The sequence below is a fragment of the Penicillium arizonense genome (genome assembly GCF_001773325.1).
Source record: "Penicillium arizonense strain CBS 141311 chromosome Unknown PENARI_contig008, whole genome shotgun sequence".
NCBI lineage: Eukaryota > Fungi > Ascomycota > Eurotiomycetes > Eurotiales > Aspergillaceae > Penicillium > Penicillium arizonense.
This window is the reverse complement of record NW_019173285.1, coordinates 444,159-471,729: the sequence shown is the minus strand read 5'-3', so window position 1 is coordinate 471,729 and position 27,571 is coordinate 444,159. Positions and strand designations below refer to the sequence as shown.

The window sequence follows — 27,571 nt, the reverse complement described above, 5'->3', positions numbered from 1 at the left end:
CGATATCACAACAGGTTACCCTTTGGAACGCGCCCTATAAGCTGGTATTTAACAGAAGGGATATATATAAGCATTGATCTGACACTATCTGGCAGCTTTCAGCATGGACCCAAAGCCCCGAGCGTTGGCGATCCGAAATGCGGAAAAGTGAATTCCGAGAAAAGAAATTAGGGCTAGCAAGAAAGTCCGAAAGTCCGAAAGTGCAACCGTATCCACAGACACAAGTCAAGATGCACGCATATCGTATAACATGCAGAACTAGAGACAACGGATAGAATGGCGACTTGTGGCTTTCTCATGCAGGTGAAGCTTTCCAGGCTCGTAGACAACTACAAACTAAGTTCTTCACCATGTCTGTCGCAATGGAAAATCACCTTACGAAAGGCGACACAGCCGAAACCGACTCGGAACTCCACCGTGATATTATTTCCCAGTTCCCAATCCTCAATGCTTATACGCAGTTGCTGTTTGGGTTCAAGCTGCCGGCCGACGTGGACCGCGATGTCATCGTCGCATCCCTCCAGGACGGCTTTGATAAACTCAAGGCGGAAATCCCCTGGCTGGGGTGGCAGGTGGCCCGGGAGTTAGGGCCCGGCGGCATCTTGAAGGCGATGCCGTGGCCCGCGGACGTGCCCGAGGAGCGCATCCGCGTCAAAAACTGTGACGATCTCATCGCACCCATGGCCAAGCTCGTCTCAGCCGGCGTGCCTATCCACATGTTGGACGGATCGGTTCTGACGCCGTGGCCGGCGCTGCCACAACCTCGCGGCCTCGAGGGCCCTGACCCTGTCGTCGCCATGCAGGCCAACTTTGTGCAGGGCGGCCTGATCCTCAACCTTAGCACTCACCACACCATTATCGACGGCACCGGTATCTACCAGTTTATGAATCTCCTGGCCCTTGTCATGAGCGGCAAAGAGATTCCGGCCGCCGACTTGGAGCAGGCCAACCGCGACCGCAGCCGGGTGATCACGCTCATTCCGCGCACCGAGCCCGTCAAGAGCTATAGCCACCTGCGGCGCCCACCAGGCTATACCTGGGCGCCACCCCCAAGTCCACCGATGTGGTGCTACTTCAAGATTCCGGTCAATGCTCTGGCTCGGCTGGTTAAGTCGGTCAAAGACGATCCATCTAGCAACAAGCCAGGCTCGCTGATGGTCTCTGAGAACGATATCTTCTCCGCCTTTGCATGGCAGCGCCTCTGCGCCGTGCGCGTGGCTAACGGACAGCCGCCGGAGCGCTCATCCAAGCTCGGGCGCGCTATCGACGGGCGCATGGCGCTGGGCGTGCCGCTGACCTACATGGGCCACATGGTGTGCCACGCTCTGGTCCGGCTGCCATTGGGCCAGGTGGCTAAACTGCCACTGCCACAGATTGCGCAAGTGCTGCGTCGTGAGCTCAACCAGGCTAACACGCCATGGTCCATTCGCAGCTTTGCCACATTCATGGCTCGTGAGCCCGACACCTCGAGCCTACTGTACGGAGGCACCCACGACGCCCGGGCGGACCTTATGGTGACCGCGGCTGGCCAGGCGACGCCGCTGCCGGCATCCTGGGGCCCTCTCTTGGGCCGATTGTGCTTCTTCCGCCGCCCAACAGCGGCGCCGATTCCCGGCTGTTTTATTATCAACGAAGCCGAGGGCGCATTCATCCCTCTAACGTTGTGCATGCCGGAGGAAGACATCAACGGGCTAAAGAAGGACCCTGTATGGAAGCAATACGTAAGATATGTCGGCTAAGCCAAAGATCTACAGAATTTAGACTACATAGGTTGGTAGCACTGCGTAGTTAGATCAATCTATCTGACTAACTCTACTTTATGTGAATTACGATGTGATGGAAATTTAAACCCTCCTAATTGAAGCTTGTATGATTATATAATAAATCAGTTATGGATCTGCGTACAGTGATTGTCTGCCTATCTCATTGCCTAACGTCGTCGATTAATTGTCCGCCCATGTAGAGATTCTCCGTGCGCGATTGCAACCTAGTCAGACCAATAGCCTAGCTGTGACCTCTCACGGGTCTATAATTTTAGAAAATGAAGGGTGCGAGCTCAGATCTACAGACCAAGCCCAGTTGAGGATAGCCAGTTTGGTAATTCTCCGGCGGACTTTTTATACCCCGTATCACCAATTTCTCTGGAAGTAACCTCTTCCGACGCTGCTTCGGGGAATTGATCAATTGAGAATGGAGCTTCACCCATGATAGTTGAAGTCCGTATTGCTAGATCGTCTTCAAAGCTAAATAAATAATCCCCATTAGAATAAGGCACTGTGCGATACAACTGGTGTTCAAATAAAAGCGAATTGGGTATAGAACTTAGAGCCATCTTTCACAATCTTCACACATTACAGCTCTTCAACTTGACGGAACTGTTAGCTCTGTTCGAGAGTAACTGAGCATCTACATTATTAGTGAACAAGTCCAAATCATCTGACTGCTTTAGACAAAAATGGAGGACGACAGCGAGTGGGCCAGTGAGCCGATTGCCATCATCGGTATGAGCTGCAAGTTCTCTGGTGGTGCCAATGACCCAGACAAGCTCTGGGATCTGTTGGTTTCAGGAAAGACTGGCTGGAGTGAGATACCAGAGGACCGTTTCAATCTAAAAGGAATCTATCACCCTAACAATGAGAGGGTTAGCACGGCAAGTCAACCTAGGATATACCAACAGCAAGTCCGAGTGCTAACAACAGAACAGACACACGTCAAGGGGGCCCACTTCCTTGACGGTGATATAGGATGTTTCGATGCTGCATTCTTCAACTACTCCGGGGAGACAGCACAGGCGCTCGATCCACAATTCCGGATGCAACTCGAGTCGACATTCGAGGCCTTAGAAAATGGTGAGTATATACTACTTACCCTGCTACAATTCTTTCGGGCCCTCCTCTCTAACTTGAGTTCGATCAAGCCGGCCTTACAATGCAGCAAGTGGCTGGATCACAGACGTCCGTTTTTGCTGGCATCTTCACGCACGAATACAACGAGGGTCTGGCGCGAGACGAAGACAAGCCGCCGCGATTCATGCCAATAGGCACGTGGAAACCGATGGCGGCAAACCGCATCTCGCACGTTTTCGATTTCCGCGGTGCCAGCATGACGCTCGAGACTGGCTGCTCGACCACGCTAGTGGCGCTGCACCAAGCCGTGCAAAGCCTGCGTTGCCGTGAGGCCGACATGTCCGTGGTGACCGGCGTCAACTTGATGGTAGGCCCAGAACCGTTTAAGACCATCGGCTCACTTGGTATGCTATCGCCGGATGGCAGGTCATACGCGTTCGACAGTCGCGCCAACGGCTATGGCCGTGGCGAGGGCGTCGCCACAGTTGTGATCAAACGGTTGTCGGACGCTCTGGCCGCCAACGACCCCATCCGCGCTGTCATTCGTGAGACGGCGCTTAACCAGGATGGAAAAACAGAGACCATCACGACACCATCTGGCCCCGCCCAGGAAGCGCTTATACGCGAGTGCTACCGGCGCGCCGGCCTTGATCCGCGCGGCACACAGTACTTTGAGGCGCACGGCACTGGAACACAGGCTGGCGATCCTATCGAGGCACGGGTCATGGCCAACGTGTTTAGCGGAGTCGACGACAACAGTGATGGAGGCCGTGATGAGGCGCACTACCTGCGCATCGGCTCGGTTAAGACCAACGTGGGCCACACCGAGGCTGCTTCGGGTTTGGCCGCCATAGTCAAGGGAGTTTTGTGCCTAGAAAAGGGCCTGATCCCCGCCAGCGTTAACTATGAGATGCCCAATCCGAAGGTCAAGCTGGACGAGTGGCGCCTCAAGCTGGTAACAGCACTAGAGCCGTGGCCCGAGAGCCTCGTCGACGGGCCGAACCGCCTGTCAGTCAACAACTTTGGCTACGGCGGCACCAACGCCCATGTCATCATGGAGAGCGCCGAACCGTGGACTTCAACGCCCACTGTGTCCTTTCCGTTCAACAATGGCACCAGTAATGGAAATGGCACTAGCAACGGCCATTCGAACGGTAATGGCCATAAAAACGGAAACAGCAGCACTAACAAAACGGCTGATACCAAAGTGTTGATTCTCAGCGCTCGCGACGAGCGCGGCTGTCAGCGTATGGTGGGTGACATGAAGAGTTATCTAGAAAAGTACAAGTCACTCAATTTTGAGGCTGCAAATGCGCTGCTGCGCGATCTCAGCTACACATTGACAGAGCGCCGCACGCGCTTTCAGTGGGTGGCAGCACACCAGGTGCATCTGGAAGCAGGTGCAGACCAGCCCCTCGAGGCCGTCATCGAGGCGTTTGACTCGCCACGGTTTAAACCCAGCCGGGTTCCCACTACCCAACCGCGAATCGGCATGGTCTTCACAGGCCAGGGTGCGCAGTGGAACGCCATGGGCCGTGAGCTGCTAGCAGAATATCCGGTATTCCGGCAGTCTATCGACGAGGCTGATACGCACCTACGCGATATCGGCGCCACCTGGTCGCTGTTGGAGGAGCTACAACGCGACCCCAAGACCACGAGGGTGCACTCGACATCGATCAGCATCCCTGTGTGCGTGGGAGTGCAAATCGCGCTAGTGCGCCTGCTAACATCATGGGGCATCACGCCGGCGGCTGTAACAAGTCACTCGTCGGGCGAGATCGCGGCGGCCTACGCAGTCGGCGCGCTGACCTTCCGCCAGGCCATGGCAACAGCCTACTACCGTGCCATGCTAGCGGCAGACGAGTCACTGCGGGTGCCCGGAGCACCTAAGGGTGGCATGGCGGCCGTGGGTCTTGGTGCGGAGGAGGCGCAGGAGTACCTTGACAGAGTGGCCGACATAGGTAAAGTCGTGATCGCTTGTGTTAACAGCCCGGAGAGCGTCACCGTCTCGGGAGATGCCGATGCCGTTATAGCCGTCGAGGCAATGTGCAAGGAGGATGGCGTGTTTGCGCGCAAACTCAAGATCGAGCAGGCATACCACTCGCACCACATGGACCCGCTGGCAGACGCCTACCGCGAGCTCCTGCGGAAAGAGATGGCGGGGACAGTCACAAAAGAGTTGAACGGGGAAGGAGAGGAGCTCAATGTAATCTTTTCATCAGCCGTCACAGGCGGTCGGATTACCGCTGCCAAGGAGATCGCCGATCCTGACCACTGGGTGGGTAGTCTATTGCAGCCGGTGCAGTTCGTGGATGCCTTCACGGAGATGGTGCTTGGCGAGACAGATGATGCCAGCGGTCGCAGCATCGACGTGGTGCTCGAGGTTGGCCCCCACACGGCACTGGGAGGACCTATCCGCGAGATCATGTCGCTCATCGAGTTCGATGGCATCGAGCTGCCCTACTGGGGATGTCTAGTGCGCAACGAGCATGCTGGCAACACTATGCGCGCTGCAGCTATCAATCTGCTACGCGAGGGTGTGCCGCTCGTTGTGAGTGAGATCAACTTCCCGAAATCATTATCCGAGCACTCGTATATTTACGACGATGACCTGCCCCGCGTGCTGATTGACCTGCCTACCTACCCCTGGAACCATTCGATGCGGCACTGGCAGGAGGCACGCGTCAACCGCGCCATCCGTGAACGCAGCCAGCCGCCGCACGATCTGCTGGGAATGCCGGTTGCCGGGAACGACCCGGCCACAGCCGTCTGGCGTCACACGGTGCGCGTCTCCGAGGTGCCCTGGGTCCGCGATCATATGGTGCAGGGCAGCATTGTGTACCCGGGCTCCGGCTATGTGTGCCTGGCCATCGAGGCCGCTAACCAGCTGGCCAAGGGAGAAGACGATCAGAAGAAGATCTTGGGCTTCCGCCTGCGCGACGTCGACTTTATGGCGGCCCTTATGATTCCCGATAGCAGTGATGGGGTCGAGATCCGAACCACACTTCGCCCCGTTCCTGAGCGGGAACTGGGTCTGCGCGGCTGGCGGAGATTCGAGGTTTCGACGGTCACTCCCGAGAACAGGTGGACGCTACATGCCCAGGGTTTGGTTAAAGCCGACGTGGAGGAGGAACGGGATGAAGAGAAAGTCCCAGCGCAGACGAAGCCGGAGAACGACCAGACCGGCCTACGTCCTCTGTCGGCTTACACGCGCCACAAGGACCCGCGCGACATGTTTGCCAACCTACGGGCCCTCGGCGTGTATCACGGCCCACTATTCCAGAACACGACTAAGATCGTACAGGATGGCCGGGAGCCGCGGTCAGTATCCGACATTACGATCCGGTACGAGTCGGCGGCCGACACAGACCCGGTGGCCGCCGCGCAGAACAGTGTACTGCACCCTATCACGCTAGATGCCGTGGTTGTGTCGTTCTTCTCGGCATTGCCTGGCGTTGGCGCGGTGGTGGAGGATCCCAAGCTACCGCGGTCGATCGACGCGATGTGGGTCTCGAGCGACATCAGCCGCGAAATCGGCCACACTTTGCGCTGTGACACGTCGCTTTCGCACGACGACCCCCAGAGCGGCAGGGCTAATGTCACCGTTGTCGATAGCCAAACCGGGGCGATTGTTCTCGAGATCCAGGGCCTTGCTAGCGTTTTCCTGGGGCGCGGCAGCGGCGCCACCGCGCGCCAGGACGCGGCTAACAAGGGGGGTGAAGAGGTTTGCAGCAAGGTCGAGTGGGGACCCGACTTGTCACTACAGCAGCCGCTAGCACTGGCACATGTCAAGAAGGAGCTGGAGCCGACTGTTGGAATTCCCGAGGCCATCATCACGGATCTTTCCCGTGCGGTGTTCTACTTCGCTCAGGAGGCGCTCAAATCGCTCACCCCCGAGGATGTGGACCGGCTGAAAGATGAGCAGCTGCACCTCGTCAAGTACCATACCTGGCTCACGCAACTAGTCGCCCAGGGCGAGAACCTGAAATGGGCGCTAGACGGCCCGGAAGAGCGCCAAAAGAACCTAACTGCCGTGGCCTCGCAGAGCGTTGACGGTGAGCTAATCTGCCATCTTGGCCCCCTCATCGGCTCCATCCTTCTCGGCGAGAGCAACCCGTTAGTGGCTATGATTGAGGATGGGCTGTTGCATAAGTACTATGCCCACTCTGTGCGTTTAGCGCCGTCGCTTACACAGTTGTCAACGCTGGTGCGTAAAGTGGCCCACAAGAATCCGGCTGCTCGCGTTCTGCAAGTCGGTGCCGGCACTGGTGGTGCTGCCACTCGACGTATCCTTGAGGCGCTCGGGACGCCCAAAGTTCCTCTGGTGGCCAGCTGGCACATCACTGAGCCCTCCGCAGACGTCTTGGAAGATGCCCAGGCGGATCTAGTCGATTGGGCCGATCTGCTTGAATTCAGCCAGCTCGACATCGACAGCGACCCATCTAAGCAGAAATTTGCACCCGAGAGCTACGATATCGTCTTGTTCTACCAGTCTTTGCGCACGGCCAAGGATGTACCTGCCACCTTGGCCCATGTGCGCAGCCTTCTGAAGCCCGCCGGCACGCTACTGCTAGCAGAGACGACTCAGAATGAGGACCAGGCTGACATCTCGTTTATCTTTGGATTACTGCCTACCGAAACATCGTCCCCTTTGACGTCTTCTTGGGACAGCCTGCTTCGCGAAGCGGGTTTCAGCGGTGCTGACCTTACTGTCGGCGACGCCACAACCACCGTCTTGTCCACCTTGCCACTCGCTGAGCACCAGAAGCCAGATCTAAGCCGTGCCAGCAACCCCGGCGGCTTTGCTGTGGTGACTAGTAAAAAGACACCTTCGCCGGCTAGTCTGGCTGATCTCCTCTCCCAGCGTATCCAAGATTTGACCAAAACTACCGTGGAACATCTCGTGCTAGAAGAGAGCAGCCTCGACGCGTACGGAGCCAAAGTCTGCATTTTTGTCAGCGAAATCGACGAGCCAACCATACTAACCGATCTTGACGCCGAACGTATTGAGGGCCTTCGCGCCATGATCACGCAGTGTGGCGGCTTGCTCTGGATTACGACCGGCGGTGCCGTCGACAGCGAGCAGCCCGAGCATGCGCTTGCCCAGGGATTCCTGCGCGTCCTCCGAAACGAATATGTCGGTCGGCGCTACCTCTACCTGGACCTGGACCCGTGCGTCAAGCAAACCACTGAGGATACCGTCTCGACCATCGCGCAAGTTCTCCAACAGGGCTTCGGTCACGTCGATGACGTCCTGGCGACCGAGATCGGCCCCGCCGAGTTCGAATATGCGGAGCGCAACGGCGTACTGCTAGTCCCGCGCATCTACAAGGACGAGGAGCACAACGATATAGTCACTGGTCCGCTCACAGCAACCTGGGGTGATCTCGATGCCGCAGCCAGCATCCCCCTGGAACCCCTATTCCAAAAGAACCGGCCACTACGGCTGGAGGTCGGTGTCCCGGGGCACCTGGATACGTTGGCGTTTGTGGATGACGACGAGGATATCACAGATGAGAGTCTGGCACCTGAAAGCGTCGAGATCACGCCGCGGGCCTTTGGCCTCAGTTCGCGCGATGTCATGGCGTCCTTAGGCCAGCTCAAAGACCGTGCCATGGGTCTTGAGTGCGCCGGCATTGTCTCCCGTCTTGGTACCGAAGCTCAGGCAAAGGGTGACTATAATGTTGGCGACCGTGTTATGGCCCTCCTACCTGGAGATGGCAGCGCTTGTCTCCGTAACAGTGTCACCGTCGCCTGGAACGGTAGCATCGTCAAAATTCCCAACAACATCACTAGCTTTGAAGATGCCGCATCCCTTCCATTAGCTTTCACCATTGCATATACCGGCCTCATTGATGCTGCCCGTCTTGCACCCGGACAATCTATCCTCATTCACGCGGCAGCTGGAGCTATAGGACAGGCCGCCATTATGTTAGCAAAGCATCTTGGGGTGACAGAGATCTTCGTCACCGCTGGGTCTGCGGAGAAGCGCGACCTCATCAGCAGCAAGTACGGCATCCCCACTCAGCGTATTTTTAGCAGTCGTGATATCTCGTTTGGCACCGCCGTCCTAGCCGCCACAGGCGGACGCGGTGTCGATGTCGTGCTTAACTCGCTGCCCGGCCCGCTTCTACAGGCCAGCCTCGACGCCCTTGCACCTCTCGGCCACTTGGTTGAGGTCGGCAAGCGCGATATCGAAGCCAACGGCCTGCTTGCGCTGGCATCTTTCTCTCGCGGCATTTCGATGACGGCGCTAGACATTCCAATGCTGGTACAACGCCGTGGTGCCGATGTCCAACGTGTTCTCGGTGAGGTCGCCAAACTCATCGAGCAGCAGGTCTTGAGACCGGTCCAGCCCGTCACAGTCCACCCCATACAAAACGTCCAGGCCGCCTTCAAGCTTATACAGACCGGCTCCCACACCGGTAAGGTTGTTCTCTCGGCTGGGCCCGATGAACAAGCTCCAGTGGTCCCACGACTAAATCACGTCGCCGCCGCCTCCCGAGTCCGACTCCGGTCTGATGCCTCGTACATCATCGTCGGCGGTGTCGGCGGTATCGGCCGCTCCGTCGCACACTGGCTGGTCGCCCATGGCGCTAAGAATTTGATTCTGCTATCGCGTAGCGCCGGCCAGATCGATTTGCCAGAAAACCAAAACACCGACGGCGCCCTTTTTGTGCGCGAGCTACGCGACTCTGCTGGCTGCCGCGTTAAACCTGTCAGCTGTGACATCTCGCTGGCTAGCGAGCTAGCGAAAGCTCTACGCGCCTGTGCCGACGACGGATTCCCGCCTGTACGCGGCATCATTCAGGGTGCCATGCTTCTGCGCGACGCTATCTTCGAGCAGATGACGCTAGACGACTGGCATAGCGGCCTACGACCCAAGGTCGACGGTACCTGGAACTTACATACCGAGTTCGCGACACCCGGCTCGCTGGACTTCTTCGTCATGCTGTCGTCCGTCTCGGGCATTCTAGGCATTGCCTCACAGACCAACTACGCGGCTGGCGGTTCCTACGAGGATGCCATGGCGTACTGGCGCCAGTCGAAGGGACTTCCGGGCGTCTCTATCGACCTAGGTCCTATTTCCGACGTTGGCTACGTCGCCGAGACCGCCAAGGTGGCCGAGCGCCTACGCAGGTCTGGTGACTACGTCATGCTAGACGAGGCCACTGTTCTGCGCGCCCTCGGCGCCGCTGTGGCCCGTCCGCTCGGCGGCCGCCGCCAGATTATTATCGGCCTCAACACAGCGCCAGGACAGCAGTGGGATGCTCATGGCGGCTCACAGCTCGGACGAGATGCTCGCTACGTCCACCTGAAGCGCCAATCCAAGATGTCGCGTGCGGCACTGGCAGCTGCTGAAGATTCCGGTGCTGGTGTTTCGCTCTCTACGCAGCTGGCTGAGGTTGGCTCGCGTGAGGACGCTGCCCGTCTCATTAGCACTGCCATCGCCGCTAAGTTGGCTGACATTTTCATGATCGACGTTGCTGAGATTGATATTAGCAAGACGCCAGCCAGCTACGGTGTTGACTCACTCATCGCTGTCGAGCTGCGCAACATGCTGGTGCTGCAGGCCGCTGCCGATGTCTCCATCTTCAATATCCTGCAGAGCGCTTCCCTCGCTGCTCTTGCTGCTGATGTGGCAGCAAAGAGCCGCCACGTTGAAGCCGCTGCTTAGGCTTGGTCGTTTGCTTCATTGTATTTTGTTTCAACTTAGGAGTTATAAAGGTTACGGCGTCGGGTTTTGAATCATCAAAGGTTATACTTAGCAAACGACAGTCTCCTTGGCATCGAAATGAAAGGGAGTCTTTAAAACCCGGGCCCCGAAACACCATTCCTTAGTGTAGTCTGTCTTGAGCGGCAATGTTCCCCACTGCTGTCAGCATATGGCCCCGCTACCCATGGGATGCGATGCCATAGACCCAAGCTATAACTGGCTTTTGAGGGAAAATACAGGAAGTTCAGCCAGGAGGCAATGGTTAAATACTCTATAGGAATATAAACTTCTGTGAGAGGGACTATTTCTGCCCGCGGTCAGAAATTGGCCCTATTGCCTTAAAGTTCTCTTCACACTTTTATAATATAAATATCACCTTATAAACGTCCACAAGATTACTATATAGAAATTTGAATTAGGCTATTTATAGCATATCTACCTAGTGTTTCGACCCAGTGATCTATTGCAGTTAGGTAACTTAAGTATGCTAGAAATCTTCATCCTTAGGCTCTTTTAAGAACTAGGACCTCAATGCTAACGATTCTAGTTTCATGGATAAAGAATATGTTTTGCCTATAGAATTCCAGAGTTACCATGCCACGATATATATAGCACGTTGCCGCCGTGATCTGAATGAATTTTGTTGAGATATACGATGTCAAGGGATAGAAGAAGATTGAAGCACGTAAACAGTCCATTCCAGAGAGGTGTTTAAGTCTCTGGTCTCTTTCTCATTGAGAAAGAGACCCTATTTAAATGGGAGGATTTCCCCTGAACTATACTCTTTTTGAGGAAGGATTCACGCTGACTGATTCATGCCTGATATATCTGGTATACACCATCTAACTATTCTTGCAGGAATCTCAACAAATTTACTAAATAGTCCTAAGTCACCATACCTGAATGTGATGACACATTTCTATACGATTCAATCCTTGAAATACCGCTTAGCCAGATAACGAGTAGAGCGTTTCAGAATAGGGTTCTAGACACACCATACGCAAGGATCCACAGAGACAGTCTTAGACCGAGTCATGTCCTCCTATACTTCAACGATCAAGTCGTTGATATTCGGGCGCCACCCCGTATTCGCCAACCCGCAAGGCCTCCATCAGACCAAGCTCTTCTGGTTGCTATGGACGAAACACGCAGAGCTATTAAACTGTCGGAATGAAACGTACTGCCAGGAATTGCGACTGCATTTGGTGAAGGCTCGGTTGCCCAGAATTCCCTGTTCAGCGACACCGTCTCATCCTACAAAAAGACCTGAAGCATGGGTTTTCGTGTGCTTATCTTGGCCCTCGCAAGTGGAGAAAAGAAAATCCATCGAGGTTAAGTCGGTAGATGCAAAATGGGATATGGCTCCGGGGAACGGAAAGCGGCTTTCGAAACAGGGAGGGCTAGTAGAGAGCCTCCTGATAGGCAACTGGCGCAGTTCTTAATAGCCACCCACCCAACTACTAACTCACCGGCGTGCGGCTTAAGTACGGCTGAGCGGACGGGAAGCCCAGTTTACCATACCCTGTGGTCGTATGTACCAGAATTAGCATTCAAATGAATATATCTGCAAAGTCCAGCATGCGAGTTTCTAAGCGTGACCTGAAGTGGAGTTAGCCAAATTCACATCTACGCCAATTGTTTGTAAGACCTTGAATTCATAGGTATCTATGGGGTGGTAAAGAGCAAATAAGAATCTAAATAATTCATTGAATCTGAGAGTTTTAGAGGCAGTTCCAAGCAGAGATCGACGTAAACTACAGAAAAACTAGTTCTTCTACCATTGCCAGCTTGAAGTGTCGCCATTCCATCCAGACTCAAAGAGTCGCTCATGCCGAGGAAGCCTCACGAGATCATAAGATAGACACGCATCAGAGCCTCGGTTCTTTCATGGTCGTTTTCGGTGCATGATAGCTTTTTTGAGGCAAAGGAAGTGGAAAAAAACAAAACCAAAAAAAAAAAAAAAAAAGATCAAACTGGTGAGCTCGGAGAGAGGTTTTTAAAGAGAGGGATGAGCCTTCCAAGGTTGTGTCTTATGCTTTCCCCTTTAGACGCCAAGTCGGGGAAGCTGAAAGTTTCTGGGTGACCGCAGACTTGTTGAAAACAACTTTGAAGTCCGCAATAGTGGCCCCATTTCCAATCCAACAAAACACCCACCAATCACTGCTAGAGTCGCTTTCTGATCTGAATCTTGGTGCCTGGCGGACGACAAGCTCGGCATCGCATCTATCAGAATCAGGGCACAGAGCAATCAACGCAGTATGTTGCTATGTGGGGAGACGGAGAGAGAATGAAACAAAGAGGGAATGGAGTGAGAGCAAGCTTCGCTCTACAGGTTGCAGTCTGACCTACGGAATCGGGGCATCTCAGCAGCAGCAAAGTCCGTGGGAAAACTTGCCCCCTGGCTCGGCTTCAGCGCAGACGTGGTAAACACCTTCCTCGCACAGCTGGAATCTGGCCCCAGTTTCATATTTGCAAGCACCACCAAGACTTGATCTCCCGAATACTGAGCATGTACAAGTCGGCGACGAAACTGGCGTCCAGGGCCGGTTCTAAGACCGTATCAGTCAGGTCTTGGGCTTGATCGCTTGACAAGAATCATTGAACTTCAAATTTAAAGACGCCAAGTGCGCCGAGGCCCCCGACTTTATCGTCATGAATACTTCTGGTACTACGAGCATATCGACAGTAAATGGGGATATACTTGAGCCTACAGCGAGACAAGAAGCAGACAGAAACCATCGATGCCCTAGACTCCTTGAGAGAGAAGCGAGAGAGGGGAGCTGGCAACCTATCTACACCCCAGGCTAGGGCGAACCACTCCCCACAAAAAAGGCCCCTTGGGCACTGCAGCACCATCCAGGTCTGGCAAATAAAGTCAATGATAATTCCGAGGAATAAGAGGAGATACGCTGGTTATTGGGTATGTCTGATCGGCAAAACCCAATACTCGATAAAAACTTACCCATGAAATTTCAGGCCAAATTACCGACTGTATGCTAGACCGTAAGGTCAAGTATGGCATAAGTTCTACTTATGAGATATTATCTCTCCGTCAAACAATAGTTAGACAAAAATGGGGGCTCAAATACTCGGCCATCATTCGCCACACTAATATGTTCACCCACACATCGGTCCGTTTGCGGCAGTGTTTTTTCGACGTAGCACTGACATCGCTGATGAACCCCGAGTGGGACTCCGTTCCCAAGCGTGGACGGAGAGTGAAGGGGAAAAAAGTCTGTTCGTTAACATGGCTGTGCGCACTTTTTTTAAAAAAAAAATCCTTGGTTCGAATATTCATATGGAGCGTGTTAGGAAATGAAGATGAATGTTCGATATAGAATCACAAACGCTCTAGAGAAACCTCCATACGCATCCCGAGGTCGCAATAAGACCGCGTAGTAAATATAGACATGATAAAAGTGGGATATTATGGACAATTTTCCCGATACCATGTCGGAGACATAGCCTTGATATGATTAATTTCGCCAGAAGCCCGGTTGCATCGTCTCGTCAGAGAAATACTCAATCATCTGAGGAGGCCGAAGATATTCATCATGCCATAAAGCCATGTGAGTCCACGCAAACCGGTCATACGTTGAAACGTAGTCCGCGACAGACATGTACATCCAGCCAACATCCTCCTGCTCCTCATTCGTTGTCCCATCATGCCACTCGGGATCAATTTCGTAGTTTCTCTCCTCGGGGCTCAAATCCCCCCATTGCTTATACATAATCTTCACAACAGGATCGTCCATATGGGCCAAAGACTCCAAGCAGATATCATCAACAAAGAGAGCCAAGTTGAACCGTGCTCCAAAACCGTATTCAGGCCCAGGAAGCTCTCTTTTCTTCTCTGAATGCGATTCAAGAATCCGCTGTAGTGTTTCAGGCGTGTCAACCACTTTTGGTAGTTGTTCTGCCACCCAGCCATGGAAATGATCGCGCACCTCATGTGAAGTCGCGCCGTTGAACTTCGGCTCGTCATGGATGACGAGATCGTGGGCCCCTAGGAGCTCGGTTCTTTCCTCTCCAGGTGGCATGGAACGTTCGATGGATTTTTGCACGCCTTGCTGAATGAGCTGGAGCATTTTGTGCCACGCAGCATTGTCTCTGAATGAGCATCGATAAATGCAAAAGCCCCATGGAAGATTTGGTTTTCTCTGAAAATCCGATCGTGTCATTTTGATCCCCTCGAATGGGATCTCACCCCCTGATATTGGGCCTGTAGTTGACATTTTGAAGATGATTTGATGAAAAGGCTGGCGGAACGAATTAATAACTCGCGGTCTGAAGAGCAGCATTGCAATGTCAATGGGGAGTCATGCCAGGAAGACTATCTCGCTAACTGGAAGACTTGGACGAATTTGATATTTTCGGCAGACAAGTGAATGAGGCGGGGAGTAGCAAAGAGGAAGAAGAAGAGGAAGAGAAGGATAGACCACATCACATGACTAGGAATTACCCCCTTTAAAAGCCCTGGAGCCCTTGACCTTGTTTTTTTATTTTTTTCTAGAAATTTCTAAATATAAAAGAATGTAGTAGAATTAACAAATCAAGTTTGTTTTTGAGGGACTCATTGGGGTTAGTGAATGGCCGTGGCTGTGGCTATATCTACTGGACTCTATCTAGTCTATCTAGTCTAGTCGAAAAGCGATCAATTCTTCAGAGGAAATGAGATCTGAGGAAGAGCCTTTTTCAGCTCTTCTGACTCGTACAACAACTTTGCAACAGCCTCATTTCCAGCCGAGCCCCCCAGTGGGAATTTGGCTGCGATTTCGGTGATTCGGTTCGACACGTAATTGTGAGAGATTGACACAATGTTATTATAGAATGCCGGCTCGAACTCCTTCCAAGCGGAAGAGATGCCCTTGAGGTCCGGTATATACTTGTCAGCGTATCCCATCTCAGTAATCACTTGAGCCCGGGTTTCGTCAAGGGCCTTGGCAAGCTCCTCATGTTTCATGTAATTCCATACACCGATGGTCTGTACCTGTTAGTCCTTAAACTCATGAAAGAAAAACACCAGAATTTAATGCATACCGTTTGAAGATTGCCAAGAATCATCTTCGCTCCATGCAACTTGCCATCTGCAGCATCTGCAAGGAAGTCCTTCCACTTGTCAGCACCCATTGTCCTATGGCCATTGAAGATACGCATCTTCGCCAAATTCATGGGACCCTCAAGCAATGTCATTCCTGTGCGATAGCTTAAGGATCCGAAACACTCGAAAATGCGATCATTGGGAGTGACCGCCGCTGCCCATCCCACAACATCTGTCACTTTCACACCGGCCAGTGGCAAAGACACGTCGTATACCTGGTGCCAACCTCTCAGGAGCTTATAAGGATCAACTACCGGTGTCTTCATTAGACCTCCACCGGGCAATATCCCGGTCAACCAGGCTTTGAGAAATTGAGATATCATATTGAACTATATGGTCAGCCGGGAGTAGAGAAGTAGAGTCAATGCCACTCACCTCCATCCTATGCTCAGCATGCATACCCTTTTTGGGAAGGTCGGCAGCCTTGATCAATTGAACACCAGTCGCGGAGCAAATATCCTTCGCAAGTCTGGAAATATGGTTAGTTAACTGGGACCAATTTTTCTTTTTTCAAAAATCCTGTGCGGAAATGAAGCAAGATGTGTTGAGGTTTTCTTACGCGAATCCGCCTTGGACGGGAAGCGTGGATGCTCCATCGCCTTTCAGGACATTCAATCCAGTCGCATAAGCCCGGGTTCTTAGATCCAAATCTTTGAATATGCTTGATCTCAGAATGGTGTTGAGGTAAATTGTCATTGTTCGAGGGTCTCCTGGTTTGATGTTCGGTTTTGCTCTCTCTTCGATCTCCGGTCTGTTATAGCTCCACATAACCTTTCCATCTGAGAGTTCATATGAACGCTTACTGACAGAAGAAAATCCATCTGTAGACGAATCAATAAATCCTGTTTCGTTGGCACATTCGTCTTCCTCGTCTTCGCATAAGTCGGCGTTGCAGTTCAACGTCTTCATGGCATCTGGATTTGGAGAACAGCAGAGAGCCTTTTTCCGATACCCTTGTTTATCATTTAGTTCGAAATCAAAAGACAAGGCAAATTGGAAACTCACAGCTACAGCCAGTAAAGGCGTCACCCATGTTGTCAGTGGCAAGCGTCACCTCTTCTGCGTTGCAAGTGTTATCCGCACAATCACCCTTGCCAACCCAGTGGCAGTTCTTAAGTGGAATAGGCTCGCTCTTTGGACAGCAGTAATGATTGCCGTGCTTGAAGGTTGTGCCCCATCCGGTACGATCCCATTGATAGGCGACACTTTCTTCGTCATCTTTGCATGTGCTCCCACTGGGATAGAAAGATAGTAAGTATTCATTGTCGTTCTCAAAGTGACCTATCAAGCTGAAGGAGAAGGATTGCACTTACACTCCCTTGCTCCAGTAACAGTTATCCAGGAGACTGTCATAGGTGCCCATCTCACAACACAAGGCTTTGCTACCGCGGCCACACCTTCCTGTGCCAGACTCTCCTGGAAGACCGCCCCAGCTCGAGGTTGTGACTTTGACTTCACCAGCATGACATTGTCCATTGCAGTCACCATGAGCAGGTCCACCGCGCCATTGGCAGTTTTTCAAGCCGCTGCTAGCTGGGCAGCAGATAGGTTTACCGCAGCTCCCCTACTGGATCTTAGCAATCACTCTTCCAGATTTGTGTTGAGAGCGAAGAAGAGCCGGCACTTACCGCTTTACCTTTGCAACCAGCTGTATCGTAGCCAACTTTCAACTGTGGCGAACAACTTGCGGCTTGTGTATTTTCCAAATCCACTTCCTCGGAGAATTTATGACAACCACCCGCAAGGTAGGTATCCACCACCTGGATCAGGGGCTTCTGCTGATCAGCTTGCATCAAACTAACCTCTTTGCCAATATCGTCATTTCCAGTGAGTGCTTTGTGGGCCGTCCATGAGTAGTCATCTGTTGCAGTAGAAGATCAGAAGTGTGTCTCTAACTTTCTCTCTTGGAATCTGTAACGTACCCAAGTCGGAAGCCCAGATCAGGGAGCCTCCAAAGCCTATATCATTTGCCCAGTCGATCTTTTGTTTGAAGATATCTTTGTCATCATATGAGATCCATTGGTCGTGATTGAATACCAAATATTTGACAGCGGCCGTCTTGTCGTGAACGGGCTTGAGCTGGTAGTTCTTGGTCAGAATCTGCTGGACCTCATAGTACGAGAGATCTTGAAGAGTAAGAATAATTCGAAAGAGCCAAAGCTGGAAGTAGATTTGACTTACATCCACTGGTATCTGTACAGACGCCTGGGTTGGCACCGCCGCTGAAGGGGCAGCCTGGGGATGTGCAACTTGGGTCGGTGAGAGTGAACGCCCGGCCATAGAAGCCGAATCCCATCACTACTTGTGAGGGTTTGACCTTTGCTCGCCATAGTAGCTCCGTTGCAAGCTTGATCTCAGTTAAATTTGTATGAGCCTGAACGATTGAGCCACTGTCATTTCAGAGTTAGCTTGATGCATATCACGAGATATCGTCAGTCCCTACATTGGATTATAACTGTCCCAGACACCGTGTAGATCATATGTCATCTGTAAAGGTCAGTTCAGTCAGTCTCCTTCGAATCTGGAATATCGTATGTTGTGCCTACAAAGTTCATCCAGTCGGCATATTTCAGCATCCCAGACAGGTCAAACCACCGCATATACCAGTAGGATGAGGGTGCCGTGAAGGTGAGACCTATGTCTCTACCTGAATCCTTGAACTTGCTGCGCAGGTCTTTCATAAGCTTGACATAGTTGTCGGTATCTTCTTTCTTGCCTCCTCGATCGCCGGCCCCAGGATATTCCCTGTGGTGTAATGAGCTACTGAAGCGCGAATGAACTCAGGATCAACCTACCAATCAAGGTCAACTCCATCGAAGCCATATTCGTCCAAGAACGCCATCACATTCTTTGCAAACGTCGCTCTGTTTTTTGAGCTCTTCGCAATGTCCCCAAAGACCGCTTGTGTCTCGGTATTATTGTCAGAAAATGTCCATCCGCCGATACTCACAAATATTTTGAGATCTGGATTCGTGAGTTTGAGGGCGGCAACATCATCAAACAAGGAAACTGGTGTGGCCGCGTCCATAGTCATGATCTCGAATGTACCGGGACTGATATAGGCAAATGCATAGTTGAGGTGTGTGAGGGCGTCAACTGTATCAAGTCAGCTGTGAGATTTAATGCATCGAGTTTGAAAGAAAAGTCAAAATGAAATTGCCAATGCAAATCAGTCAGAACGTTTTCACTTACGTGGAAGGTCTCTTGGGGAAGTTTGATGGCAATTTGACCGATCTGCCCATGCTTCGTAATATCCAATCACTGAGAAATTAGCATTAGCTGTTTTGACTTGAGCTGCTCGATGTTGGAGGAAAGGCACCTTTTGACAATGCCTGCTTCGTGGGCGATCCCGAGGGAGGTTTGGGATGTAAAACACAGTTCGATTGACATTTTCCGGTGCAAAATTCTGGTTTCACATACTCAAGTAAGTAAGACTGTCAAAATTATGTATACTCAAGTGGCTTTTAAACCAAAGTACTTACCAGATGTTGTCCCGCAGAATCCAAACTCGGAGCAACTTTTTGATATAAATGTAAGCCTGGAGCAATCACCGATGGAGAGGGGCAATACCATGTGTTTAAGGGACAAGTTTTATTTGCTGGACTTGAATATTCGCCACATTCTGCGGTGGCATCGCAATTGCTCACACAGCCAGCACCGCAGTATGTTGGGCCATAGCCACAGAATCCACCAGCTTTTGACAGACAAATCAGCTTAGTTTATCTTGAAGATTTGTCATTATAAGAAGTCATCTTACCACCACAACAAGCTCCGTTCGAACACGGCTCTGCGCAGAACATTAGGTATGAAAAGTGAGTAGAGAAGGTGGGCCAAGCTGACTTGAAGCGTCGCAACTATAATCATCACGCCGTGTAAGAGAGTGATTTAATTCCTCGCTGGGTGCTTCCCTCGATAGATGTTTGTGTAGATGAGAGTGGCTTCGATGATAGGCAACTGCGCTCCCAGCAAGGAACAGCAGCCACACGTTCCGAAGTAACATCCTCAGTGGGATTCTCGTACACTTGAGCACTCACGGCTTTCAAGAAAAACCGAAAATATTTTATGAAAGGAAGAGGGGGAAACCTGATTTTTAAAGAAAGCCCTTGTTATTCTGCCTTTTACTTGTTCGTTCTTCGTAGAACCTAACGAGTTAATACTTTTCAACCCACTAGAAGATAAAATGATTATTACCGTTTTTTGATGCCAAGAAATAATACCGGCGAGAGCCCGAAATAGGCCATATAGCTGTCGCATGCGCATTCGTTTTCTTCAGTCCACTTAGGGCGTACATTTCTCGAAGGGCATTGGTGGCGGATGGTCTCTTTGGCCCCCGGGTTGCTCTTCGGTGGAGCATGGTCCATTAGTCTGCTCAATTTGAAGAGTGAACTAAAAGTACTAAACAAAATGATTGCCACCGAAAAATCAGAGAAGCGCTATTGCCATAGAGTGGACTTCAACTCATCCGAAGTTCATATCATCCTTTACAGAGGAACCTTGGCACTTAGCATAGCTGATTAAAATAGACAACTGTTTCCCATAGTTCGGAGTGAAGGGAAATAGACGCGAGAGCGAAGTTCCAATTATTTGCCAGAAGCTCCATGTCGTCCGGACGAAAAGAAGATACCGAGGTTCTAAGCGAGATTACCTCCAGTGGAGTGTGAAGCTTTGGACGAACTATACAGGTGGGCAAAGGTTACTGTTGCTTTACACTCACTTCCGTTTAATTAAATAAATTAATTAAAGGTCGGGAGATGCACTTGATGCGAAATAGCGTCCAATGGAAATCAGAAGATTTAGCACTAAAAGCACGCTATGTTTCTCGGTATTAACTGTGGAGATTCGTTAATAGCGGTAGATGGGTCGAGCAAATGAAACCGTCGAGTCTAACCCGCTACAGACAATAGTGATTGTACTCTGCACTTAGTACTCCGCTCCGGATTGAATGGGCCTTGAAGGGTCTGAAGGTAAACTTCCATTAAGTGAAACACGTCTAGTCCAAAGTAAAGCGACTCCATGGGTTTGAATCAAGTTCCGGCCACCTTCCGGCCAATTCGAACCAACAACGCCTTCTCTTAAAATTTGGCAATTGACCTTAGTTCGGCAGATAATGAAGCCCTACAAAACCAAGACCACTTCAAAATAATGCTTATAAAATTTATGAATATGCACGGAGAAATGCTTCAGCCTGACCACGTGAACATATCTCGACAGCAAAACCCCTACTCAAGTAATGAATCCCAAATTGGGATCAAGGGCTTCAAAGACAAACCCTCATTGTAAATTGTAAGTGTTGAACGCGAGAGAACGGCCACTCAATTGGAATTCAGTAGCGTGGAAATTAATTATCTTCCGCCACCTATGCTTGTACTCCGTACTCGCGCACTAAATATGACACTATCCAGATCGGGCTGCCAAGATGTCCAAGTCGGTTAGTTCCGGATTTGCACCGAGATCCACTTCATTAAAGAGGGTCTCTAGACTTTTTCCAACCCCTGCATCAATCAGTCGGCTAAACAACTCCACACTGAGACTTGTTTTTGACTCGAGAAATCGTACGGTTGCCTGAAAGCTCTGCCAGTGGAATTCTAAGGTTCAATATCATTAGCTAACTAAGCAAGCGAGCGTAAAGTGAAATTACTATGTGGGGCTGCAGAGGTTGTAGTCGGTACTAAGGGCTTAATACAGACAAGTATTCAATAGACCGAGAGCGAAATAAAAAAACCCAGAGAGGCAATCGAAGGAAATTAGGAGAGAATGCAAAAGAAAATGCGCAGCAATACATAGTGTTTGTACTCCATACATGGTTGTTAATTGAGGCCTGTCCTTGAAATATCCCACCTCTTGTCTAGAATTCCATCATTTCCCCTAATTTATTTCCTTTTGCTCCGTTCATTCTCGGAAGAAATGATGGCGAGGTGTCTGGCAATAGTCAGCGCCCTGCTGATGGTCACTCAGGCACAGCAGTTTGATGGCTACTTCTTTCCTTACGACGAATTGGGACTGAGTGATTCCTGCTTTGCTGCTGTCAACCTCTCCATCCCATGTCCTGCCTGGGTTGCCCGTTATACAGGATTAGAGTATGTTGAATGAGGGTTTCTATCTGAGTGTGGATGTACTGATGTGAAACAGGGCCTCGAGCTTTGAGGTTCTTCCCGCGGAGCAACTTACACAATTATGCGAAAGCAACTGCCTACTCAATATGCAACGGCTTCGACAAATCATTTTGACTGATTGCACTGCGGATGACGTTGTTATGCCTTTTGGATCAATTGCTTATCCCCGTGAGTATCTTCGTCCGCGAGACTCATACTATGTTTAGCTCTAATAGAGAATAGCAACATTCATGATCGACCGTTATATCTACGCGGCTGGTATCTCTTGCCAAACTGACCCGTGAGTCGCGAGGAATCTACCAAACAAGGATTGATATTCATTAATAGCTGCAGGTCTACTCATGAATATTGCGATACAATTGTCAGTTCATGGATGGCCAATGGATCCACGTACTCCTCGGCTCAGAATTGCTCTGCCTGCGAATTAAGCGTTTTGAAGCGTCAGCTCGAGTCGCCTTTCGGATACAGTGACGAGGCTGCTGAGGACTTTGTTTCACTCACGTCCAGCTGCGGTGCTACTGGTTATGATTTTGCAACTCCAACAGCGTATGCACTGAACGCGACTTCAACTGGAGCCGGATCTTCTGCGAGTGCTACTGCCTCCTCTTCCTGCTCGGGATTCCATACAGTGGAGAAAGAAGAGAGCTGTGTGACAGTCTCAGAGGCGAATAACGTGTCAACATATGGTCTCATTGCATCTAATGCTCTCGATGCGGCTTGCAATTCAATTTCAGAGGGCAGAAATCTTTGTCTCCCCAGCACTTGCAAAACTTATCAGCTCGGGTTATCTGACACCTGTGAGTCGCTCATCAGCAGTCTAGATATCACAATGGCCCAGCTACTCGCTTGGAATCCGATGATCAACACCGGCTGCTCAAACCTCGCCTCTTGGATAGGGTGGTATCTTTGTGCCAGGTATGATAATTATTCTCAATCACTTTTCACACAACAGGTTTTTCAATTGCCTTTTGCTTTCCACTCGCTGTGTTTGTGAGCTACAGCTAATATGATATCAACAAGCTCTCCGTCTGGTACGATAACTGTTAACGCAGGGACAGCTGTCACAACAGCTGCACCAGTACCAACCGATGCCCAGCCGCAAACAAATACCGACTGTGGGACCTGGCATGAAGTACGTTGATATTTAAAATGACTTCATTAGAGACTCTAATTTTTGTTTAGGTTGTGACAGATGAGGACTGCTCTACTATCTCGCTGAAATATGCGATATCCTTGAGCGACTTCTACTTCCTTAATCCTCAAGTAGACTCGACTTGTTCCAACCTTTGGGCCAATACTTCATACTGCGTGCAGGCTGTCGGAAATATCGCCACCTACTCAGGCTATCCAGTGACAACAGTAAGCTACACGTTCACTAAGCCAGCTTCAACCACATATACGCCGACTCCTATTGCCACTGCCACCTTGCAGCCGACTGCTTCCGGTACTATTGGGGGTTGCTCGGCATATCAAAATGCATTTGGCAGCAATGTCGCTAATGTGACTTATTTGAATGCATGTGATGGCTGGGCTGTTGTCAATGATGTTACTGTTGATGAGTTGTTGCGCTGGAACCCCAGTCTCTCATCTGAAAATTGTGTATTCGAAGCCGGATACAGCTATTGCGTTGATGCTGGAGAGACGACAAGTAAGTCTGCCTTTTGCCTGCAATGTTTCATGATAATGCTAATAGGCCCAAAAGCTTCTGAACTCCCCTATCACTATTGTTTCGCCCCAAACACCAGCCTCATTGCCTCGACTTCAGCCCAGCCTGCGGACTGTAACTGTTACATTCAACTTAGAGAAGCAGATAAAAGTAAGACCATCCCTACTATCAATTCTCAAGACTAGCTAACATTCTCCTAGACATCTTCAACTGTACAATGTTCAAATCGCTTTTCGACGTGGACATAACAGATGTGGTTGCTCTAAATCCCTGGATCAGCTCCGACTGCGATGGAGTATGGGACGCTCTATCAAGTGATGGATATGAACAGATATGTGTGATGGGCAGCTCAACTCCATCTCACCCATCTAGCTCCTCTGCCTCTGGCTCAACTGCTACGGCTACAACCACCGGCCATACCGTCACCTCGACAACTGCAGCCCCAAGCCTCCCAGCTATTTCCCAGCTCCCTCAATGCGGTGTAAGTTTTCGACTCAATTCTCCCTCGAGTAGAGTCATCTAATCATTATATATTTAGCAAACTTGCTTTGATAACATGCTGTCCAAATACTCCGATCTTGGGTGCAGTACCTTGGACCCGTCTTGTCTGTGCAGAAACATGGATTTCTACTATGGTATTCGAGACTGCTCCAACGGTGCCTGTGGCACTAAAGTTGCCAGCACCGTCCTCAGCTTTGAAACCGAGTACTGCAGCTCCGCTATTGCGGCGCATACCACATATCCGACTACATTCCCGGCCGAGGCAACAAGCACAACCACCACATCCGCCCCAGCTGCCATTACTACCGGGCCAACCGCTATCACAGACTTGCCTACTTGCGGTCAAACTTGTTTCAACAACATGCTGGGCAAGTATGCCTCCCTTGGATGTACTGGTCCAGATCCATCCTGCGTGTGCCAGAACATGGACTTCTATTACGGCATTCGTGACTGCGCCAATGCTGCCTGTGGAAGTGGCGATGCTAGCACTGTGATGGCGTTTGAGAGCTCTTATTGTGCCTCTGCTACAGCAAGCAATTAGAATGAGACATTCCCACCAAATGCTTCACTTCGGTGTTTAGATAGCTGAGAATTGAGATTGTTCAGCCAAGACACTGATCGGCTGTGAAATCCCGACTGTGAGGGTACAATGTTTTTATCAAAGCAAACGCCGTGTAGATAACGAAAATAAGAAGGGATGGGCGGAATGGTATGTTTTTAGATATTTTGCCCCTGGGGGGGAAGAAGGAGAAGAGAAAAGAAGAAGGCTGGGTCCATCTATACAAGTAGGGGACAACCAGCAGCCCAATACTGTTCAATGATCGCAATAACTATTTACCACAAAAATGAAATGAGACGGAGTTTCTGCCCAAAGCTCATGATTAATATCGTTTGTCTCACAATCGAACAGTATTTTCTGAGCAAAAGGCCTCAAGTAGACAAGATGGCCCGCCAGCCAAGAATCTTTGAGGGGTGGACGGCCGAGGAACGTTCCAAGCAACTTCCCAGCAGCAAGAGTGTACCATAGCTTTGTTTTTTCGCGAAGGATACTTTTCAGCGGGCCGAAGTCGATCAACACATATCTCTTTTCACATCGGCTGATGATAGCTCCTCCAGATGTCGCTTTCCCGACTTGAAGGTTCGATTGGCCGTACACATACAATACACTCTATATAATAGCCGGGAGATAGATGTGCGTGGAGCCCGATGGTTGCTCTCGGTGTAGGTCCAGCTGGAGGCGGAGAATCTGGTGCGGAAAAGACAATTGTAGAGGAGCGGCCTGCTGGGCGGCAATGACCCGAAACGCAGGTATCGAACTTGGAGGTCTTGGTTGAACTAATTGAGACGTCGTCGGGAAAGATCTTCTGTCAAATGGAACTCCAGATCCCATGCGTGGCCGAACATCTGGGTTTGCGATGCTAGACATGGCTTGATAACTTTATCTATTAAGGCAAAAGAGGCATGGTATCACTCAGTGTATATGTCATGTCGCTCGTGCGTGTGCAACGAATATAGTCTATGCCACGTCCACGCCCAGTTTCATCGCTACCGCTTTTATAGAGCTCTACTTACCAGTCATTCCATAGTTCAGGACAGAAGAAACGCGCAGGATGGCGCATCACGGATACAAATGCCCTCTTCATCATAAAAGGTCTGCGCGACGCTGTTGCTGCAAAAAAAAAACCATTTTTCCATCCGTCCATCTCATCCTCTATGCTAATCAATGGTGAAACAAACAAGAATTTCGGTCACAAGGCGCCTTTAGTGAAAGGGGTTGGGACTACGCAGATCTTGAAGATGCGGGCGACCGCTCACCAAGATCATACCACAATGATGCAGCTATTCCTGGAGAACTGCATGTTTGCGTATCATCTGCACCCAGTGTCACCATCACTGATTTGAACGGGCTCTACTCGCCAGTCGTTCCATGGTTCGAGACAACACACGAAACGCGTAAAGCCAGACCAGCACGGAGACACACGCCCCCTCCATTTCCTCCGCATGATAGGATCCTTGTGTGCAATTAGTCTGTAGATGTGACAATTTTTTGAGCTTCAAGCCCACATTGGTCTCAAGCAGGGTCTCACGAATGTGTTTCTCGTGAAAAGAAAACGTGTGATCATACTGGCTGGAAAAGCTGAGCAGTATGGTTCCGGCCTTGCTTAGTGCTCAGTGTTCCAACATTCGGCCGTTGCATCCTCAAGGCAGATTTGGGGATCTGGTACGGTGACAATCGACTGGCGAATCAGCATGTGAGGCGGCAGTTCGTAGGTCGGCGCAGCGGACTAAAGGCAAAATTAACTCATAGTATTCCTACTGGAACAATCAACCATGATATATCCGGCCGTTGCTATTTTTAGGGAGAGTAATGTCTGCGCCGGGCTAGGGCGCAGTGATCTTCCACCGGGCCGAATGGGTCCTGCTTGTCAGTCGTTCCTCGATCATAGACCGGCAGCCTGGTCGTCTCTAGTCCGCGTGACGCCGACGCTGTAACACTAGACCTATTTCCTGGTTCCTCTATCTCACCCTCTGTCTCAATCAATTGTGAGGTCGATCGATGGTTAGGCTAATAAGGCGAATTAGGTGACTAGGGGCCAGGCCTGCGTAGATCTCATGAATGACCGTAATAGAGACGGGTGTAGTCCGGGGGGATCGACATCTTGCACGCTGCCTAACCCGTAGGCGATTTCGTATGGTAGTCTTGCAAAATAAGCCGAGAATATATCACGGAGTCATGGCATAGACCGTTCGTGTCGTGATATTAAGGGACTCCGTATATACTGGCCGATAGGAATCGCGGCTAGGACAGTTCTAACAGTCAAATAAGCCACGTTAGATTTAGGTCGACCTTATTTTTGAAAATGAAGCGAGCGCTATCGCCTAAGTGTTACAAGACCCTGTCGTTCCGCTCTTTGTATGCTATGGTGAATTCGTAGACCTAGTTCGCGTAGGCGATTGTCTAGAGCGAGCGAAGGACACGCCAATAATAGGACTGACGATTGACCGACGGATAATCACATAAGGCTAGGGAATCCGTGGGTCAGCATCAGGGTGTAAGAGAAAGCACCTGATTAGGAATAAGGGGACGGAAAGACGCGTATAGGTGATGACGAGTCACATAGGGAAAAGGGGTGGCGAAGCTCAGGGGCTCGGTGATCCGGGTCAATGGCAAAAATACCTTAGCTGCGAGGTGTGGGGAGAAGGAAGGCGAAAAAGAAAATCGGGGCTGTTGGACGGAGGGGGAAGAGTAGGGACTATATAGAACCACGCACGGGGACGCATGACAAAGAGCGCTAAACCTAACGGGTCAACACTAAAATTAAGAGGGTAATTCGCAGTACCCCTCCGATATGGTGTAGTGGCTAACATCGTCGTCTCTCACACGACAGCCGGGGGTTCGATTCCCCCTATCGGAGTTTCTTTCTTTTTTTATCTCCTTGTCATATTACATACAGTATATCTAATTATCCCACACCCATTTATCATATTCATCATGGGGGGTTTTTTTTGGTAGGAGGAGGATTTTTGAGATAGACAATATGATCTCATTGGGTCAGGTGTATCATATTTCAGTACATCAACATCCTGCTGATCGAACAAATATGTTTGCTAACTTATAGGAGTGGG

The 27,571-nt window shown here is 50.7% G+C and overlaps 4 protein-coding genes across 4 annotated transcripts; 2 read left to right on the top strand and 2 right to left on the bottom strand.

The window, feature by feature from the left end:
* Positions 1-350: 350 nt before the first annotated feature.
* Positions 351-10,524, top strand: PENARI_c008G02193 (uncharacterized protein; the record flags this gene model as incomplete). The annotated part of the gene is made up of 4 exons (XM_022631346.1): positions 351-1,721; positions 2,450-2,641; positions 2,705-2,849; positions 2,918-10,524. 4 exons carry the CDS (start codon positions 351-353, stop codon positions 10,522-10,524), a joined length of 9,315 nt encoding a protein of 3,104 aa, XP_022488556.1.
* A 3,515-nt stretch (positions 10,525-14,039) lies between these two features.
* On the bottom strand, positions 14,040-14,651 carry PENARI_c008G08677 (uncharacterized protein; the record flags this gene model as incomplete). Its single annotated transcript, XM_022631552.1, has 1 exon — positions 14,040-14,651. The coding sequence occupies one exon, from the start codon at positions 14,649-14,651 to the stop codon at positions 14,040-14,042; it is 612 nt and encodes a 203-aa protein (XP_022488501.1).
* A 566-nt stretch (positions 14,652-15,217) lies between these two features.
* Positions 15,218-18,698, bottom strand: PENARI_c008G04697 (uncharacterized protein; the record flags this gene model as incomplete). Its single annotated transcript, XM_022631427.1, has 12 exons — positions 15,218-15,547; positions 15,604-15,993; positions 16,040-16,133; positions 16,224-16,578; positions 16,670-16,899; positions 16,978-17,228; positions 17,293-17,525; positions 17,587-17,790; positions 17,846-18,054; positions 18,108-18,151; positions 18,211-18,409; positions 18,460-18,698. The coding sequence occupies 12 exons, from the start codon at positions 18,696-18,698 to the stop codon at positions 15,218-15,220; spliced, it is 2,778 nt and encodes a 925-aa protein (XP_022488448.1).
* Positions 18,699-21,571: 2,873 nt separating this feature from the next.
* PENARI_c008G09124 (uncharacterized protein) lies at positions 21,572-24,485 on the top strand (the record flags this gene model as incomplete). The annotated part of the gene is made up of 9 exons (XM_022631576.1): positions 21,572-21,741; positions 21,794-21,945; positions 22,000-22,057; positions 22,111-22,692; positions 22,798-22,909; positions 22,960-23,425; positions 23,480-23,557; positions 23,644-23,924; positions 23,982-24,485. 9 exons carry the CDS (start codon positions 21,572-21,574, stop codon positions 24,483-24,485), a joined length of 2,403 nt encoding a protein of 800 aa, XP_022488860.1.
* Positions 24,486-27,571: the final 3,086 nt, after the last annotated feature.